This window comes from Cricetulus griseus, chromosome 7 (assembly GCF_003668045.3).
Source record: "Cricetulus griseus strain 17A/GY chromosome 7, alternate assembly CriGri-PICRH-1.0, whole genome shotgun sequence".
NCBI lineage: Eukaryota > Metazoa > Chordata > Mammalia > Rodentia > Cricetidae > Cricetulus > Cricetulus griseus.
Window position 1 is genome coordinate 107,446,177 of NC_048600.1, and position 19,614 is coordinate 107,465,790.

General features: G+C 48.8%; 1 protein-coding gene and 1 long non-coding RNA gene across 2 annotated transcripts; one reads left to right on the top strand and one right to left on the bottom strand.

Moving 5' to 3' along the window:
* Positions 1 to 5,641: 5,641 nt before the first annotated feature.
* Positions 5,642 to 7,073, top strand: LOC118239175. The gene is made up of 2 exons (XR_004770841.1): positions 5,642 to 6,515; positions 6,621 to 7,073. It is a non-coding gene; the product is annotated as an uncharacterized LOC118239175 (long non-coding RNA).
* A 3,648-nt stretch (positions 7,074 to 10,721) lies between these two features.
* Positions 10,722 to 16,913, bottom strand: Rsad1 (radical S-adenosyl methionine domain containing 1). Its single transcript, XM_027424370.2, has 9 exons — positions 16,779 to 16,913; positions 16,293 to 16,426; positions 15,980 to 16,184; positions 13,386 to 13,751; positions 13,132 to 13,195; positions 12,584 to 12,731; positions 12,330 to 12,384; positions 11,567 to 11,670; positions 10,722 to 11,344 (listed from the first exon to the last, which is right to left on the bottom strand). Exons 1-9 carry the CDS (start codon positions 16,911 to 16,913, stop codon positions 11,224 to 11,226), a joined length of 1,332 nt encoding a protein of 443 aa, XP_027280171.1. The 3' UTR covers positions 10,722 to 11,223.
* Positions 16,914 to 19,614: the final 2,701 nt, after the last annotated feature.

The window sequence follows — 19,614 nt, forward strand, 5'->3', positions numbered from 1 at the left end:
TCCAGCCCCTACTGTTCATTACCATTAATCTGAAGGAGGCTGGAAGAAGGGGCATTTCCATGGCAACTTCCTTAATGACCAAAAGCTGAGATCCCCCTACCTTTAAGCTCTCCACAGTGCTGCCAGGGCTCAGGGTGCTGGCTTCTCCCTGGGGTCTTAATTACAAGAAAGCTCAGCAAAGCATCCAGGCCTGTGTGAGTTGGTCAGGTTCCAGGACTATTCCAGGGCTGTTCTTTCTTGACAGACTTTGGGGACCGCCAGCCCCCAAGTAATGACATAGAGACTTATTATTAATTATGAAAGCTTGACTTTAGCTTAGGCTTGTTCCCAACTAGCTCTTATAGCTTAAATTAACCAGTTTCTATTAATATACATTTTGCCTCATGGCTCTGGACCTCTCCTCCGCCTGTTCTTCCGACTTGCTTCTCCGTGTTGCTGGCCAACTCTGCCCTGAGCTAGATTCTAACCCAGAGTTCCTAGATCTGCCCAGAAGTCCTGCCTAACATCTCCTGCCTACCTATTGGCCATTCCAGCTCTTTATTACACCCATCAGAATAAAAGAGTGACATATTTTCCACATATCATGAGCAAACGTCCTGAAACAGAGGGCAGCCCCAGGCTGAGTCAGAATGACCTGAAGTTTCTAGAAGGGAACCAGAAGAGGCAAAATCCAGAAGTCGGGTAAAGGAAAAGTATGGCCAGGGGCACTTCAGGTATCAGGGCTGAGAGGCAGGGGCAGGATTGGTCCCTTTCTAGATTGATCTGCCACCAGAGAAATGAGGCTGTTCCTGTCAGACCTGTTGGGAGAAGGGAAGAACACAGCCTTCACGTGAGGAGTCTCACAGGCAGGTGCCCTGTGCCTGGAGGCTGCCAGTCACCTGGTGGCACACGCCCTCTCAGCTACCCAAGAGACAACAAGTTCTCCACTGGGCCAGGAAGAAAAATTTTCCAGGAGCCCTGGGTTCCTGGTGACAGGGAAATGACAGATCTGTGTGTCATCAGACGCCAGGAATTCCAGCTGTAGATCTGCATTCCCTAAGGCCGGCATGGCCAAGAACAGTGAGCCAATTATTGACATGCGGCCCCCAAATCTACTACTCTGGTAGTAGACTGGTTTCATTTAAAGGCCTTTGAAAAACAGCAGGCGAAGAAGATCAATTTGACCTTCCTTGTTATCTTTAATTTGGGGAGAGAGAGAGGAGTGGGGTGACACAGGGTTTCTCTGTGTAACCGTTTGGATGTCGTTTGGATGTCCTGGAACTCGCTTTGAGCTCACAGAGATCCTCCTGCCACTGCTTCCCAAATGCTGGGATTAAAGGTGTGCAACCTTCTTGCCCTTAAAAGTAGCAGGTGAGGGATTAGGGGAGATAGCTCAGGGGTAGACTGCTTGTCTAGCATGCAGGAGACCTGAGGCTCATCCTCAGACCTAGGAAGAAAAGAAAAAAACAGTAGATGAAATTCCTGTGTGAGCCAGGCATAGTGCCACACACCTGTAATCCCAGCACTCTAGAGACTGATGAAGGAGAATTGATCATTCAAGGCTACACAGTGAGACCTTCCTTTGAAGGATAATCTTATTTGAAAAATGCCCCCTCTGTCCCAGAAGAACAATGTCATTCTCATCCTCTAGGATGGGGGTGTGAGGCCCAAGGAAACCTGTACAAACCTCCCCCAGCTCACCAGCTCACCCTTACATTCCTGGTTACTTCCCCACCCAGTTCACTCTTCCAGCCCACGTCCTTTAGAAGGCCATATCACATTTTCCTAACGTACTGCTTTTGTTCCATTCAATTCTGCATCTTTAGGCCTTTGGGTTCTTTTTTTGTTTGTTTTTTTTTTTGTTGTTGTTTTTTCGATACAGGGTTTCTCTGTGGTTTTGGAGGCTGTCCCCAAACTAGCTCTTGTAGACTAGGCTAGTCTCGAACTCACAGAGATCTGCTTGCCTCTGCCTCCCGAGTGCTGGGATTAAAAGCGTGTGCCACCGCTGCCTGGCTGCCTTGGGGTTCTTATGCATTGTCCTGTTCTACACTGAGCTGCTGTTACTTTGTGTGCCTTCTCCTATTACTCTGCCTTGTGTCAGTTGAATTCTCAGACCCAGCCCCCAGACCCCAGGACAGTCTTTTTCTCCCCTACAGCTGTAAATGGCAATGAAAACACTTGGCAATGATGTCCTCCACACACGAGCCACTCCCATTTACACAAGGCACAGCTCTAGGCTCTTTCCACCCATGCATCCGTCATTGTCACCCCCTTGCAACAGCTCTGTAGGCAGGTCCCATCTCTGCTTCCATCAGTGAGTACTCACAGGATGAGTGGCTTCGCTAAGGGGACCCAGCTGCTAAATAACTGAACTCCAGTCCAGGAGTGTGGCTGTGGGAGTCCCCGGGATTGCCAAAGAGAGGCAGTGAGTGGATCAGGGGTGCTTCTCAGCCTGGATTCTAAGTAGGGGCTCCAACAAAGAGGAAGAGACAGGACTACCGGCTCCTAGAGCCCAGCAGTCAAGGTTGCTGGCTACTCTCACTCACTGACTACTCCCAGCCTGGGCAGGAAGCCATTGAAGATCTTGGCTTCCTGTGACTCTAAAGGAGGTCTAGCAGAAGCTTGGGGTGGGGGTGGGAGGGCATGGGACGCCGACTACACTATGTTCCTAGGTTGGGGGATCTGGATTCTTGGGATCTGATGGAGCAGGCAAGAAAGTGCATCTTTCCTGGAGCCCCTGATGCATAGACAAATTGGTCCAACTCCTTCACTAGCCAGGAACGCAGAACTCAGAGTGAAGAAACATTCCTAGTCACACAGGTGGGAAATGACAGAAGGAAAATCAGATCCAGTTGGACCTATCCATCAACAGTAGCCTTTCCTGGGAAGAGAGAGCCAACTTAACCTCTGGAGTTAGAATGGACATACGAGCTTGGGACTGGCAGAAAAAGTCACAAGGCAACAACAGATGGACTTAACTATATAAATATAGTTGAAATTTCTAGAAAACTCACTTCCAAAAGTGTAAGAATTTATGAGGGATAAAAACAGTAACATGGAGACAAGCAAGACTATAAATTCCAGCTCCTGGGAGGCAGAGGCGGGAGGATCTTGAGTTTAATGTCAGCCTAAGCAACACAGTGAGACTCTGTCTCCAAACAAACAAACAAAACAATATTGGCAGCATATTGGAAGCAATATTTGCAACAAGAAAGGCAGAGTCAATACATTCTTAATTATCTATCTGCCTGCCTTATCTATCTGCCTGCCATTGTCTACCTAGCTAGACATTCCATCTAGCATTGCTTAGGGCTGGGGGTGGAGTCCAGTTGATGGTGTGCTTTTCATCACACACTCACAAGCCTTGGTGTATATGCCATCAAGCATATACAAAGCTTGGGGTTCAGACGATCTCTAGCACCACATGAACCAGGCATGGTGGCCACTCTTACAATCCAAGCACTGGGGAGGTGGAGACAGAAGAATTAGAAATCCAGGGCCATCTCAGCTACACAGCTAGTTTGATGCTACACTGAGTTACATGAGACCTTGTCTCAAAACCAACCAACCAACTAACCAACAAACCCCCAAACCAAACAGCCCAACCCCAGCAGCAGCTGCAAAAGCTCAGTTCTTCTGCTGTTCTTTGTCTTTCTTTCACTTCCAGAAACACCGCCACTCAGGTGGCTGTCTCTGATGTGCCGCCACCAAAGTGTCCAGTGAAACAATTGCGCAAGCCATCTGCACCAGAGGAAAGAAACACGAGCAGTGTTCTTGGCCTGAGTCAGAACAAGAAGACCCTGGAGGATGGTGTGGAGAGCCTAGCAGGTGACATAGGGCAGACTGTGGATACCCTCCACACACAAACCCAATACCTTTGTCAGGATGCAGTCAGACCAGGACTGCCACCATACTCTCCATGGTGCAGTCTACAAGATAAAAGACAACAAGAGGACTTGGTGTTCACCTTTTGGCCCCCTATAATGTACCTCTTAAGACCAAAATGCTCAACGAAGCTCCAAGGATGCAAAAGAGAAACTGATGGAAGTCTGGAGAGGTGGTACAGTGGCTAAGAGCAGGCACTGTTCTTGCAGAGGACTCAAGCTGGTTCCCAGCCCTCACAGCAGGTGGCTCACAACTGCCTGTAACTCCAGGTCCAGGGGATCCGAAGCCTCTGGCCTCCAGGGGCATCTTCACTCATGTGCACATGTTCACACACCGACACACAGGTGCATATAATTAAAAATAAATAAGAGTGAAAAGGAGAAGGAGGTGATGGGGGAGGAGGAGGTGGGGGGGAGGAGGAGGTGATGAGGGAGGAGGAGGTGATGAGGGAGGAGGAGGTGATGGGGAGGAGGAGGTGATGGGGGAGGAGGAGGTGATGGGGAGGAGGAGGTGATGGGGGAGGAGGAGGTGATGGGGAGGAGGAGGAGGTGGCAGCAGTAGTGTCAGCCTGCAGCAACACACAGAGCTCAAACATGAATTACGAGTGAACTGCATCCAGCCCCTGCCTGGAGCATGTGGCAGCCCCAGACCTGCCCCTTCTGACCAGACTGGAGGCTGAGAGGGAGCCTACAGGGGGTGGAGGGGGCAATCCCTTGATCCTGGTTGACAATCAGTGCCTCCCACCCCTGTACTGTATTGTCCTGCTATTCTAAGTGGCTTTTGTCTTCTAATTCTTCTTGGTTTGGAGCTAAGCATGTCTCCCTCAAGGCGCCCAGCTGGGGGTGGCTGGATTTTTTAAGAATACCCTACTCCCTATCCTCTGTCCTTCCTTGTCCTCTGCTGTCATCTTCTAACCTCAATAGTGACTGTGTGCTTGTCTGATCAGTTCTGTGTCAATACTGTGGAGCCCACCCCTCTTCCCCAGTTCTCCTCTTGGAGGCACTCAGAGGCAGAACCAGCAATGGAGCATCACTTAAAAAAAAAAAAAAGACACAATAAAAGCTAATTAAAAACAAACAAAAACATTCTTAAAATATGCTCTTGTACTACTTTGTATAAGCATCTGTTTTAGAGATTCCAAGAATTTGGCTTGAGGGCCAGCCCACCACCACTCCCTGGCCATGTGACCTTGGGCAATTTCTTTGAGTGTGTTACTTTATGGAAGGGACACAGTGTCTCACTGGATCTTGTTGGGCCTCAACAAACTAAACTCAGGTAAAATCCTTGTCACAGTGTCTGGTTTATAGCAATTCCCCTACTACATCATTCCAGCACCCAGGCACAGCTACTGAAAGAACCAATTAGAAAAATCGAGAACATGTTGAGTTGAAAAAAAAAGAAAAGAAAAGAAAAACACCAGTCTGCAAAACTGGAATAGGAATATGATCCCTTTTGTGAAAAAATTATTTTTATCTCTCCATCTACATCTAAGCATCATGAGCTCTCTGGAATGATCGTCATCCAAATGTTGTAGAAATTTCTGTAGTATAATTTTTTTTTGCTTTTCTTTTAGGTGTGTATTTTTTTTCCTTAGCAGAATCTTTTTTTTTTTTAAGGAAAACCCTTTGGAAAACAATATAGTAATTCATGGCAAGGATCATTAAAGTACACATACCCTTTAACCCTGCTATCTCCTTCTGAGGAAATAATCCAAATGAAGGAAGCAATGATATCCATGAAAACATCCTGTAGCGTTATTCATCACGGGAAAAACTGAGCAAGCATGTAAGTGACTTACATTAGGGTAATGATTACTAAATGATTCACTCACTGGAACACTATTCAACAATTAAGAAGAAAAAGATGACCACTATGGCCCACAATGGAGAATTGCTTGTGAAAATTGAGAAGCCAAAGGGGCACGGTACAAAAATTAGACCCGTGCCCGGATACTCAGCAAACATATGACTTGCCCTGGAAGCACGGGAAGGAAAGATGGGCAAATAAAAACAGTGTGAGTATTACCGTGGTTTTTATTTTCATTTACAATTCTGCCTAATGTTTCCATTGTATTGCTTGTCTATAATAGTTGAAAAGTCAGCCTTAAAGTTCCCCTCAGGGAAAAGGAAGACAGCAGAACTAGAGATCTGGGATCTTCTACTGGGTTCTAGGTAACTAACTATGCATGCCGGTACATATAGTATTTATATGAGGTACAGTGTAAATTCTGTTTAAAGAAATCAAAGAGTTCACTCAATGGAGCAATTGACGCCCAGAGTTTAGGAAGACTCAATATTGTCACCAAGTCAGTTCTGTTTTAGTTAGGGGTTTTGGTCCCATATAGCCCATGCCATCATCCAAAATGCTATGTTGCTGAAGCTGAGCTTGAACTCATGAGGTCCCTGGCTTCATTTCCTTTGAGTGCAAGGACTTCGGGTGTTGGATACCTGCCAGGCTTATTCCACACTGGGGATTACATCAGTGTATTCGAGTCAAGCCTCTAATACCTGAGCTCCATCCTCAGCATATCCACAGAATTGTAACAGTGGTAAATCGTCATTCTCTCAGTGTTGGATATAGAACTCACGGCTGCCACATGCTAGGCAAGCACTCTACCATTGAGCCGCAAGACCACACCCAGCCTAGCAACGGTTAGTATTTGAATTCTGGGACCACAGCCTGAATCTGACAGCTTAGTCTTAATTGTGCTGTACTATCTGCAAATATACTAACTACACAGCAAATTTCTCTTTCAGTTCATCTCCCATGCCTAGCTGCTCCTCTGTCCACCATCAGCTCCACTCTGGGACCAGACTACCATGGCAGTCTTTCTGTGTGCACAGGGCAGGTCCCTGTGCCAGAGGGACACACAGACAATGATCTACCCATTACTTCTTACAACTGGGGCTAGGCTCATCTCATGCTCCTTCTTGGGTTTCTAGGATCTCACCGACTCCAAGCAGTAGTAGCCAACACTGAGCAGTTATACAACTCAGTCCTTTCACTCTGCGGCTTTCTTTGCTGAATCAAGCAAAAGAGAATGCATTTCTGTTCCAGGAAATGGATGGCGCCACAGAAAAGGGCCAGAGTAAAATGGATCTTTATCATTAGAGCTGCTCAAAGATGGGGTGCTTGAGTGTTGTATCTGCAAGTACACTATCTGCAGATTCAATAAATTCCCCATGGAGAATTTCCAGGGGAAAACCGTTTCTGTGCTGAACACCTACATATATTCTTCCTTGTCATTATGCCCTAAACAATGCAGTCTACTATTTAGACATATTTACTTTTAATTAGAAATTACCTTTGAGGGGGAAAAAGGTTTATGAGTGTTTGCTTGCTAGTATGTGCACCACACGCATGCCTGGTGCCTGCAGAGGCCAGGAGAGGGCACCAGATCCCCCTAGAACTTGTCGAGTCAGCCATGACCTGAGTGCTAGGAACCCAACCCAAGTCCTGTGCAAAAGCACCAACTACTCTTACCTGATGAGCTATCACCCCGGCAACACCCACACACCTTTTAAAAAATTACATTTATTTATTTGGGGTGTCTGTGCATACCATGGCTCTTGTGGGGGTTAGAGGACAACTTGCAGAAGACAGCTCTTTCCTACCTTGTAGGTTCTGGGGCTCAAACTAGGATTGTTGGGCTTGATGACAAGTACCTTTACCCACTGAGACATCTCAACAGCCTATTTACAGATTTATACTGCATTAGGTATTACATGCAACCTAGAGATGATTTAAATATAGGAGAAGAGGCCAGGCATGGTGGGACATGCCTGTAAATACTAGCATTTCAAAGGTGGAGGCAACAGAATCCCAAGTTAAAGCTTACTTTCAGCTACAGAGAGCTCAAGGCCAGATTACATGAGACCCTGCCGAGTAACACAAAACAATATTGAGAAGAACAGCCGAAGCCCCAGATGGAAGATTACCCATTCGATGGGCAAGCCATGGAAGGCTCCCACTCCCACATTGCCATGTGGGGACGAAACCAACCTCTTGTCCCCACCCCAGGATGGAAGGTGGGTGAAGACAGTCTTCAGGGTTTTCCCAACTGGACCCATGTTTGGAGCCTTGAGGAAGCATTCACCAGCTAATTCCTGGGCCCCACCTCTAGGAGGTTCTGATTCATGTGGAAAGGGTGGGACCAGGCTGAGTCATGGAAGGTGACTGGGGCCACTCTGATCTGGCCCTGGCTCCCATCCAGTCCCTACACATGCTCCCTGAGGTGCCTCAGTAGGGAGGACCCAGACATCTCAAGTGGCACAAGCCCTGGCAGTTAGGAGAAACCCGAGTGGCCGCAGTTTATCTGATGGAACACCTCCCCTAGTGCTGTGCTAGCTTCTTGAATATCAAGATCAGGGGAAGGCCCGGGCAGGGACCCTTGAGCAGCACAGGCCACCCACCAGCTGCTCTGAGCCTAGGCTGTCCAGGGCCCTAGGGGTACAAGAATTGGTACAAAAAACAAAATGTCCTTCCTTCTTTCCCTCCTTCCTCCCTCCTTCCCTCCTTTCCTCCCTCCCTCCCTTCCTTCTTTCCTTTTCTTCCTTCCTTCCTTTCAGACCCACAAAACCAAGTGCCCCTAGGTTCCCACAGCTGTCTGTAACACCTTAAGCAGCAACCCCAAGGTTTATCTCTCTGAACATCTGTCAACATGGCACCAAGCTCCCTGAGAGCACGGACAGGTCTTATTGCTCTGTTCATGCCCAGTACAGTACTTGGCACACCACTGGTGTCAGACCAATAGTTCATGAATAAAGGAGAGGGAGTAACAGTTACCATGGGGTCAAAGCAGGACTGGCATTCACACCTACCAGCACATGGGAAAAACACGTGCTTACTCCTATGAGGTGGGGGACCCCATTCTTCATCATCCACTAGAGTCCAGCATGCTTCCATCTGCAGGGTTTCTACATCACTTCTGGCATGGGGGTACCCCTTGCCACGATAAGGAATCAGTTAGAGAGAGCCCTGGGCTGAGGAGGACGGAGCTCAGTGAAGGAGGATTGCTTTAAATCTAGAGGGCCTGTCTTACAGCCCCAGCACAGTGAAACAAACCATGACCACACACACACACACACACACACACACACACACACACACACACACACACACACAGACACACACAGACAGACACAGACACACACACATACACACACGCGCACACGCACGCGCACATGCACGAGCACGAGCACGAGCATGGCATACAATTTCCAGGTGTAGAGTTAAAGGCTGGGAGTGGCTCAAGGAGAGACACTTTGGTTTGTCTTTGGGGTAAGAGATTTATTAAGAAAGGAATTAATGCCATGGACACACTATGGGCAGCAGCACAGTGTGGGCTCTCCGAAGCATTCAGGCCCCAGTGCTATGGGCACACAGACGACATGACGGGGACTCTGAAGAGAATTCAAGTTCCCCAAGGAAGAGTTGTGGGGGGTCCCTTCCTATAGGTCTCAGAAGAAGGGGGAGGTTTCATGTAACCAGGCTATCTCTGACTCCCCTGCTGCCTGCAGGGGAAGAGAAGTGTGTGTGGGGGTCTTGCATTGCCAGGAAGGAACATGCCACTTTGAAGAGAAGGTCACGTCTAGTTGAAGCACACCCATTATGACAGTCCTCCCATGTCCAGGGAGTATGACAACCCAAAGTCTACAGGGTGGGGTTGGGGTTCACAGGCTTGTCATTTCTATCATATAACGAGGTTGCTGCAGGGAAGCATGGCCTGAGTAGCAATCTGATCTGGATTCTATCAGCCCACAAAGAAAGAAAGAAAGAAAGGAAGGAAGAAAGAAAGAAAGAAACCGAGGCTTAGTTCAGCAAGTGACCAATTGTCCGGCTTGAGCAAGGCCATACATCTGATTCCCAGCTTTACAACAATAACAAAGGAAAGCTCCTTTTTAAAAAGATTTTTTTTATTATGTATACAACATTTCTGCTTCCATATATATCTGCACACCAGAAGAGGGCACCAGATCTCATAACAGATGGTTGTGAGCCACCATGTGGTTGCTGGGAATTGAACTCAGGACCTCTGGAAGAGCAGCCGGTGCTCTAAACCTCTGAGCCATCTCTCCAGCCCGGAAAGCTCTTTTTTTTTTTTTTTATTGGGGAAATGGCAATCATTGAATTTGGAAGGAATAATAGAATCAGAAACCAATACTTTTCAATCTTCAATTTAAGAAATGATTTGGTAGCTCGACAGTAGTGACACATGCCTTTAATCCCAGCATTCAGGAGGCAGAGACAGGTGGATCTCTGTGAGTTCAAGGCCAGCCTGCTCTATAGAGCAGCCAGGGCCATACAGAGAAACTCTGTCATGAAAATCTAATAAATAAATAAATGAATTAATTAAAGTATTTTTTAAAAAGTTGAACTCGATGCATGACTTTATTTATGGACTAAATAAATGAATGGAAAAAAAAAGAAAGCAGGCTAAGCAAGCCATGGGAAACATGTTAGTAAGCAACACTCTTCCATGGCCTCTGCTGCTTCAGTTCCTTCTTCCAGGTGCCTGCCTTGCTTGAGATTCTGTCTCGGTCTCCCTTGAGGATGACTGTGATCGGAACCTGTAAGCCAAATAAACCCTTTTCTCTCCAAAAAAAAAAAAAAGTTGAACTCGAATTCAACCCTTAGGAAACAATCAGCCATACCCAGAATATAGGATATATTCTGTACAACAAATGGCCTTGACTAAAAATCTCAAATATGATTTTAAAAAAAAGATTTATTTTTTATGAATATGAGTGTTTTGTCTGCTTGAATGTCCATGTACCACATATGTGCCTGGTACCTGCAGAGGTCAGAAGAGGGTTCCAGATCTCCTGGAATGGGAGTTACAGACAGTAGTGAGCTACCACACGGCTACTGGGAATGGAACCTTGGTCCTCTGGAAGAGCAAACACTGCTCTTACCACTGAGCCATCTCTCCAGCATCTTAAATAATTTTGTAAATATCCCATTCCTATGTTTTTTCTTGTTTAAGACAGCTGGAGGGGATTCAGTTCTACTGAATCATACAAACTAACTCCGGGGCTTTACTCCAGAATGAGGGAGGTTTCTCCAACAGACACAATGCCCTACAGAATGATTTCCAAATATTGCCAACAAAAGCCAGAGTGTGATGAGTACATCCCAGTCACATGCTGATCTGTGGTTCCTGGGATGCTGAGTGGGATACCAGTTCCCAGATCAGGGATGTCCTTTCTTCCAATTCACCGTAGCCATCCCCATGGGGTCAGAGTCAAGCAATAAGGACTTAAAGCAGAGAGGCACTTGTAGGCAGAAGAGGGATGCCCACCATGCTGGCCCAGCCTTCCAAGTCCAACTGGTGTTGCCCTACGTTGCAGGAACAGCTGGTCATCCTCCTGACACAGGTGAGGGAGTCCTGTGCTGCTGCCAGGCCTCCTGGAGTTGAGGCAGGAGGATCAGTAACAGTGAGTCCAGCACAGCTAGACCCTCCCAGGAGCACCGGAGACCCCTAGAAAACCAAGAGGCCTGGGTGTGATGCTTCTTTTACTTCTCTAAGGCCCATTCCTGCCCATGCACCCCTGGGACCACACACAGCCTTCTCTACCCGTCTTTCTTGTTTCTGCCACTTTGTAGAGGGGCACATCCAGTTGAGGCACACACATCACGGCAGCCTTCCCATGCCTAAATCTGTAGTCAGGACTCCTGGGTTCCCACAACACCCCCAACACACCTGTGGTCCAGCAGCAACAAACTCCGTGCCAACAACTCCTTCACCTCCCTGCTTGCTCCGAACACGTCCCACAGGGTCAGCTGGGGCTCAAACTGCTGCCAGTGCTAGGAAACCAGAAGACCCAGGGCAATGGGCTGGCTGAGCCAGGTGGCTGGATACAGAGAGGGGTCAGGGGAAGTCCAGTATGGTGTCAGCAATGAACACCAGGTAGGACAGGTCAATGGGCCAGAGGGAAGATGGGAACTTTCATTCTTACTGCGTGTGGAGGATCAAACCCAGCTTCTGGTGGGGACAAGTCTCTTCTACTCTCTCTGGTTGTCCCCTCAAATGGGCAGTGGCAGTGCCAGGGCTTCACAGCCCAAACTTCATCCACAGTAACTCTGAATCTGATTGTCATTATCTATTACACTTCCCATCCGAAGTTTCAGTGTATTCAAGAGTATTCAGGGGACAGGTGTGGTGGCTCATGCTTTTAATGCCAACATTTGAGAGGCAGAGGCAGGTGGATCTCTCTGAGTTCAAGGTCAGCCTGGTCGACAAATCAAGCTCCAGGACAGCCAGGACTACAGAAACCCTGCCTCAAAAAATCAAAACTAAAACAGAACCACGACTCTGCTGTCCTAGCCTATGGTTCTAACCATTATACAACACTGCCTACTGCTTCCGCTATCAACCCAGAGGATGGAGGGAGTGGGGTTTGGGAAGTGACTGGGTCTCTGACTCTTAGGAGGAGCTGATGAATCTAAGAACCCCCATCCCTTACCTGATGAGTGACCCCCACATCAGTGCGCAGCCCCATAGCCAAAACCTCCTCCAGCCTGCAAGAAAAACCATGGGATCTCAGAGATCTCACGTTGTTTAAACCCAATGCTGAGATGTGATGTTACGTTGAGAACTCCCGCGGTTTGGTCAGAGTGGGCGAGGCAAAGCAGGCAATAAAGATGTAAATGCATGGAGGGGCTTCTGGGGTGTAGGAGGAGACCCTGGGTGAGGAGCCCTGTGTACTCAGGCACTCACAGCTCCAGCTTGCTCAGGGCGACACACTTCCGCGTGCCGTGGCCAAACAGCATCACCTCTTTCATCCAGTTGTCTGGCTCCAGTGTCTGTATCCGTGCTTCCCGGGTGTGGCCTCCAGCTCCCCGGGGCACAAATTGTCCATGGGCTCCTAACAATATCAATAAACAACCATCCCCCACACACATTAATAGACATTAACACGGGGAATTAGCAGGTTTAAATCAGGGTCTTGTCAAAGGGTGGTCCCGGAAGCAACCACTATAAATGTAAACCCTCAGGCGCTGCTCCAGCCCTGCCCATGAGAAGTCCTGGAGGGAGGGCACGGATAGCATTCTGGGTTACAACAAGCTCCCAGGGGCTTCTGATCTACACCACACTCAGAACCACAGCACCAGGCTGCAAAGGCCCGAAGACTGCCATTCAGAGAGGTCCTGTATGCTTTGCATGAGGAAATACAGGCTCCGAGTGGTTAAATGAGGAGTTCAAGTTCACACAACCAGAATGTTCCTCTCCTGAATCATGCTTTCGGTTGTTCACAATCGACTCACCAGGCCCAATGCCAAGGTACTGACCGCACTGCCAGTAAGTCCGGTTGTGGGTACTGAGCGCCCCCTGTGGGAAGGGAGGGAATTGTCAGCACAGAAGAAGGCTACTCTGGCTTCTGTTGAGGGCGTTTGATGAGAATATCCCATCTCAGATCTGAGAGCATCCAACCGGAACCCCTCTCTTCGGAAGACCTCTGTCCCCAGGTCACATATCAGCCCCCTAATTCTGTACCTCCAGTCATCGGCCCAGCACTCACGTTCCGGGCAAAGTTGGAGACCTCATACTGGCGAAAGCCAGCATCTCGAAGGATGGTCCTGCCCTGCTGGTACATCTCAGCAGCCAGGTCCGGGTCAGGGGCTGGGAGGGTGCCCTGCTGCACCTGGGCAAAGAGTGAGGTGCCCCGTTCCAGGGTCAGCTGGTAGAGGGAGAGGTGGTCATCACAGTGGTCCAGCAGTTTCTGAAGTTGTTGAAGCCATGGCTCCACCTTTTGTGCCGGCAGCCCTAGCATCAAATCCACGGATACCCTGCCAGGGAAAAGGCGCCTGGCTTCAGCCAGAGTCCGCAAAGCGTCTCGGGCTGAGTGAGTCCGTCCCAGCATCTGCAGCTCCGTGTCATCCAGGGACTGGGGAGAGAGGGTCGGGTGTAAAAAGGGAGGCAGCAACACTCAGCTTTATTTGGGGCACAGATGTGAGGGACACACAGCACACAGAAGAGGGTGAGAACGTAGGGTGGTCAAGACAGAGGTACCCAGCTGCTCCTCAATGAAGGGTGCCTTTAATCCCTGTAACTCTCTCTTGTTTTGTTTCCTTTTGAGGTAGGGTCTCACTAAAGAGCTCAAGCTGGTTTTGAACTCATGGTAATCCTCCTGCCTCAGCCTCTCGCCTAGCGAGATAACAATTGTGTATCACCACACCCAGACCATGAGTCTCTTAATTTGGATTTACCTGATGTTTCTTCATAATTAGAAGCCAGATGTGGTGGTGCATGTCTGTAAACCCAGGACCTGGGAGGGGGAGGCAGGAGGATCAAGAGTTCAAAGCTGGCCTCAGTAGGATCTAAAACCTTGTCTTTATAAAAAAAAAAAAAAGAAGAAGAAGAAGAAGGAGGATGATGATGATGAGGAGGAGGAGGAGGAGGAGGGAGAGGAGGAGGAGGAGGAGGAGGAGGAAGCATTTTGAACAAGAACATCCAGACATGATGAATCTATCCCCCAAACTCCAGGTGAAGTGGTCTAGCCTGTGGTAAGTGGGGATAGTAGGTATGGCAATACTGGACACTGAAACATCAGAGCCCAACCTGACTCATAAACACATCTTCAGAGGCTCCCCGGTGAGAGAAACCCTAAACTCCCACAAGATCTGAAGGCTTTCAGTCCTGTTTGGCAGCCTTGTCTCCGGTCTCTCCAGTTACAGGGAATGACACAGCTTCCCCCCAAACATGCAAAGTTCTTTCGGATCCTGTGCCCTTTCCTCCCACACCCTCTTACCAGGTGCACACCTTATCTGTCTCACTCACACACCAATCACTTCCTCCAGGAAGGCTTCCAGGATTTCATCTGGCTGGGTGCCCCTCAGGCAGTATTTACCACGCCATGATCCGGCTGCTGGCCTGCCTTCATCTCCAATCATATAACAAGCCCATCCCTGTTTTCTTCCTTCCTTTCTTTGATGTCTGTATGTGTGTAGTGTGCCTTTGTGTTCACACGTGTGTGTGTGTGTGTGTGTGTGTGTGTGAGAGAGAGAGAGAGAGAGAGAGAGAGAGAGAGAGAGAGAGAGAGAGAGTGCCTAAGGTTGATATTGGGAGTCTTCCTTAATTTTTTGCTACCTTATTCACTGAATCAAAGCCATAATTAGCTGATACAGTTAAGTCTGGCTAGCCAGCATTAAGCAAGGGGAGAGGAGGACTCCTTTTTTTTTTTTTAAAGATTGTATTTATTTATTATGTATACAACATTCTGCTTCCATGTATATCTGCACACCAGAAGAGGGCACCAGATCTCATAACAGATGGTTGTGAGCCACCATGTGGTTGCTGGGAATTGAACTCAGGACCTCTGGAAGAGCAGCCGGTGCTCTTAACCTCTGAGCCATCTCTCCAGACCGAGGACTCCCTTTATCTGTGTCTCCAAGTGCTGGGACTACAGGCAGGTAGCCACACCCACCCAACACGGGTGTTGGGGATGCAAACTTTGGTCCACATTTGCACAGTAAGCACTCTAACCACTGATCCATGACCCTGTCTAGCACCCACACTCTGCAGCGCCTGCTATGTGGCAGGTACTATATTAAGTGCCCAGAATATAAAAGGGTAAACTAGCTGGGCCCTGTGCCTGTAACCCTAATAGCTGGAAGGGTGGGGCAAAGGGATTGTATGAGTATGAGGCCAACCTGAGCTGCAGTGTGAGTTCTGGTCTCAAAGTAATAATGATATTAATAAGAGCTGGTGGTATAGCTCAGTTTGTAGAATGCTTGCCTAGCATACCCAGGGTTGGATCCCCAGCACCACATAAAGTGGGCATGGTTGCACATGCCTGAAATCCCAATACTAAGAAAATGGAGGAAGAAGAATCAGGAGCTCAAGATCATCCTTGGCTACATATCAAATTTGAGGCTAGCCCGAGCTACAAATGATGGTGTCTCAAAACAACAACAACGACGATGATGATGCCAAAGCCTGCCTCAGGAAGTGCATAGGCCAGTATAGCAACAGACAAAACAGAAGAAAAAAAAAAAAAAGTGTTACTCCATAGTCTACTGTGTACTAGACCTGGTACCCAGAAATGTTTTCCCAATGACTGGATACCACCTAAGGGTCTGGGTGCACCAAGATAGGGTGGGTGAAATAGGTTACCTGCAGACCGATGGACAACCTGTTGATTCCTGCTGCTCCAAAAGCTGCCAGCCTGGAACCTGGGGCTGAAGTGGGGTTAGCCTCCAATGTGACTTCTGAATCTGCAGGCAAATGGGCTTCCTGCGCCACGGCCTCCAAGACAGCAGCCAGAGTGTGAGGACTGGCCAGACTCGGGGTTCCCCCACCAAAGAACACAGAGTCCACCCTGGAGGAAGAGGATGGAGCGGTAAAAACTGGTGAAGCCCCAGAGGACATCCACCTGTCATGTCCTCTCCCCCAACCAAGACCTTTGTCTACTGTCCCGAACACCGACCTTTGCACCCCACTGAGCCGCAGCAGCGTCTGCGCCTCAGTCACCAGGCAGTTCCGCAAGGCGCCCTCCTCCACGCCACGGGGGATGTACTTATTGAAGTTGCAGTAGCTGCAGCGCTTCTCGCAATAGGGCCACTGGGGACAGGGAGAGCGTGTGCGAGCTTAGGGGGGACTCCGGGCTGTCCAAGCCACTTTCAAGATTTATCTCATCCAGTTCCTTTCTGTGCGCCCCTAGGCAGGTGGCGCTGAGATTACTATGCCCACTCCAGTATGACAAAACAGATTCCAAAGGGCCACCCGGCTGGTGAGCACCAGACTCGAGGACTTTGGCCCAAGATTCTTTGCGGTGGATAGGACTTGGGGGACAGACGCTATGCTAGATATGATGTTGGGGCACGCAAAGAGTGCAGTTGGACTAACAACAGTGGGACAAGCGCCTGTCACCGCCACCGCCACCGCCTCCTTCTGCTCGCCCCCGCCCACTCACGTGCACGTAGAGCGCCGCGCGCGTGCTCGCGGACTCAGAACGCCGAGGCTGTCCCAAGCCGTCCACACGAGGGCGCTTCTGGGCCGCCCTGGCCGCGGCCACCCATCTACCGATCCGGACCCGGGAGGGAACCATGGCGAGCAAGGAGTCAGAAGGCAAGGATCCGAGACCTCGACAGCGCGCCAGGGCGCAAGGGTGTGCCCTGGGCTGGGCCGCGTGGGTCGCCCCGGCGGAAGTCAGAGGGGCTGCGTGACCTCGTATTGCCTCTCCCGGAGCGGCTAGAGAGCCCTGGGCCTCTGGTCTGCGGCGCCACCTGCCGGACACTGCCGTACTCACAGCCTATTTTTTCCCAAGGACGCAACCTGTCTGCCCTTTGCCAAGGACAAGGAGAGGGCTGCGGACCTTTTGGCAACCTGTGCTGGGACGACTTTCATGATCTATGCAAGGACTCCCAGTTCTTTCAGTCAGTTACTTATAATGTTGTGTAGCTGGCTCCGATCTGAACGCCGGGAGACATAGGTCTCTGAATTGACTCTTGACTTGGTTTGTCACTCTCATCACACTGTGACCTGATTTTAGGCACCTATGTGTCTGTCATACCTACCCACCCGCCAAGCCACAATCTGTGCTCAGAGCCTGTCTCAAAGAAACAAAAAGAGAGGGGATAGACATCACGGCTCGGCAAGGAACAGACACCTGCCCTGCTGACCTGAATGGTCCCTGGAACACACAAATATGTGTCAGGAGAGAACCTTGCCCACAGAGTGGTCCTTTGACCTCCACAGGTGTGTTGTGTGCACACCGAACTCAGGTGTGCACGCAACACACACACACACACTAAAATAATTATAGCTCGCACAAAGTACACAGACATGCATGCAGGCAAAATACTCAACACATTCTTTTTTTAATTAAGTAAAAACTTTGTTTAAAAAAAAATAAAAAGAAGGGCTGGAGAGATGGCTGAGAGGTTAAGAGCACTGGCTGTTCTTCCAGAGGTCCTGAGTTCAATTCCCAGCAACCACATGGAGGCTCACAACCGTCTATAGTGGGATCTGATGCCCTCTTCTAAAGGCATAAAGGCATACATGCAGATAGAACACTCATACATAAAAATGAATAAATAAATGTTTTTAAAAAAAGAAAGAAAGAAAGAAAGAAAGAAAGCCATGCGTGGTAGGCAGCACAGGCTTATAATCCTAAAACTTAGGAGGTAAAGTCAGGAGAATCAGGAATTCAAGGCCATCTTTGGCTACATAGGGAGCTTGAGCCCAGGCCAGGCCACATGAGATGATGTTTCAAGAAAAGGAAGAGGGCTGGAGAGATGGTGCAGCTGTTAGCTGCTCTTCCTGAGAACCCAGCACCCATATTTCGGCTAACAACCATCTGTAACTCGTCAGATCCAGACTGCCTCGGCGCTTCATACATGTGATGTACAGACATGCAGGCAAAATGCCCATACACATGAAATTTAAAAAAAAATTAAAGGAAGAGAGGGAGAGAAAGACAGAAAAGAGAAAGAGGTAAGGATTCCACAGAGTGGGCTGTGGTCTCTGAGTCAGGCAGATCCCTGTCATCTGATGGAAGAGATGGCAGAGATGCTGTGTGCAGGGGGGGGCAGGACCCATGGCAGAGGCTTGGAGGAACTGTCTGCCACAATGGAAGGACCATGGGCTTTGGAGACACTGATTGCAAAGCAGTTCTTACCCCCCTTTCTAGATCCTCAGGAAGGTAACATTCTGGATGTACAGCATCCAGGAGGGACAGGACAGAACAGGCCAAGCTCTCTGTCCTTTTCCCCTCTAGAACAGGGTATCTTCAGTGCATTAGGCCAACAGTATGTGGTCCTAGCGCATACAACTCAGGGCGGGCCACTTCCCCCTCCTTCAGCTGCAGTGCGAGCGGGGCACACACAAACGAGACTCCATCCACACCAGGCAGCTCTCCTGAGCCTGGGGTACCAGCTTCAGTGAGTCCAGCCCTCTTTTCTCTTTTGCTGTCTCTAAGTGATGCACATACCTCATGTAACATGACTGAATGTTCTGTCTGTAGGATTCAGGCAAGGTGATGGCCAGTGCAAAATGAACCTGCTCAGACAGCTGGGTCTAGAAAATTCACATTTTCTGTCAATGAAACTAATGGCTCAGGAGACACAGTGTTGGGAGAAGAAAGCTGGCTTGAGAAATGGCGGTTCAAAATCTCTTAGCTGTCATCTTTCTATTAACCCTACTTGTGGACATTTATGCATTTTCACTTATTGTGTGTGTGTGTGTGTGTGTGTGTGTGTGTGTGTGTGTGTGTGTGTGTGTGTGTATGTGTATACCCATACTACAGGGCTTATGTGAAGAGTAGAAGGCAACCCAAAGGATTTGTCTCCCTGTCAAAGAAGTCAGATCCATGTCTCTATTTAGTGGGTCCCAGAGATCAAACTCAGCGCATTAGGTTTGGTAACAGGTATCTGGCCCACAGAGCCCTCTCTCACTGGTCCCCTTTTATGCATTTTTGAAAGCAGAAAGGGATGCAAACCACAGATGGGTAGACACTTTGTTTAGCCAATGTTAGTGATCACATCAACTATGTGCATCTAAAACAAAACATACATGTTCATAAATTCTGCTTTTCCATATCCAGATTTCATTTTTGTTGTTGTTTTGGGGTGTTTGTTGTTGCTGTTGTTTTTCTAAAATGGTCTCACTATGTAGCCCTGGCTGGCCTGGAACTCACTATGTAGACCAGGCTGGCCTCAAACTCACAGAGATCTCTAGATAACCTTGGTGTCTTGCTCAACAATATAAAGAACACAACATCTGCCAGGAATAGGGACACACAACTGTAA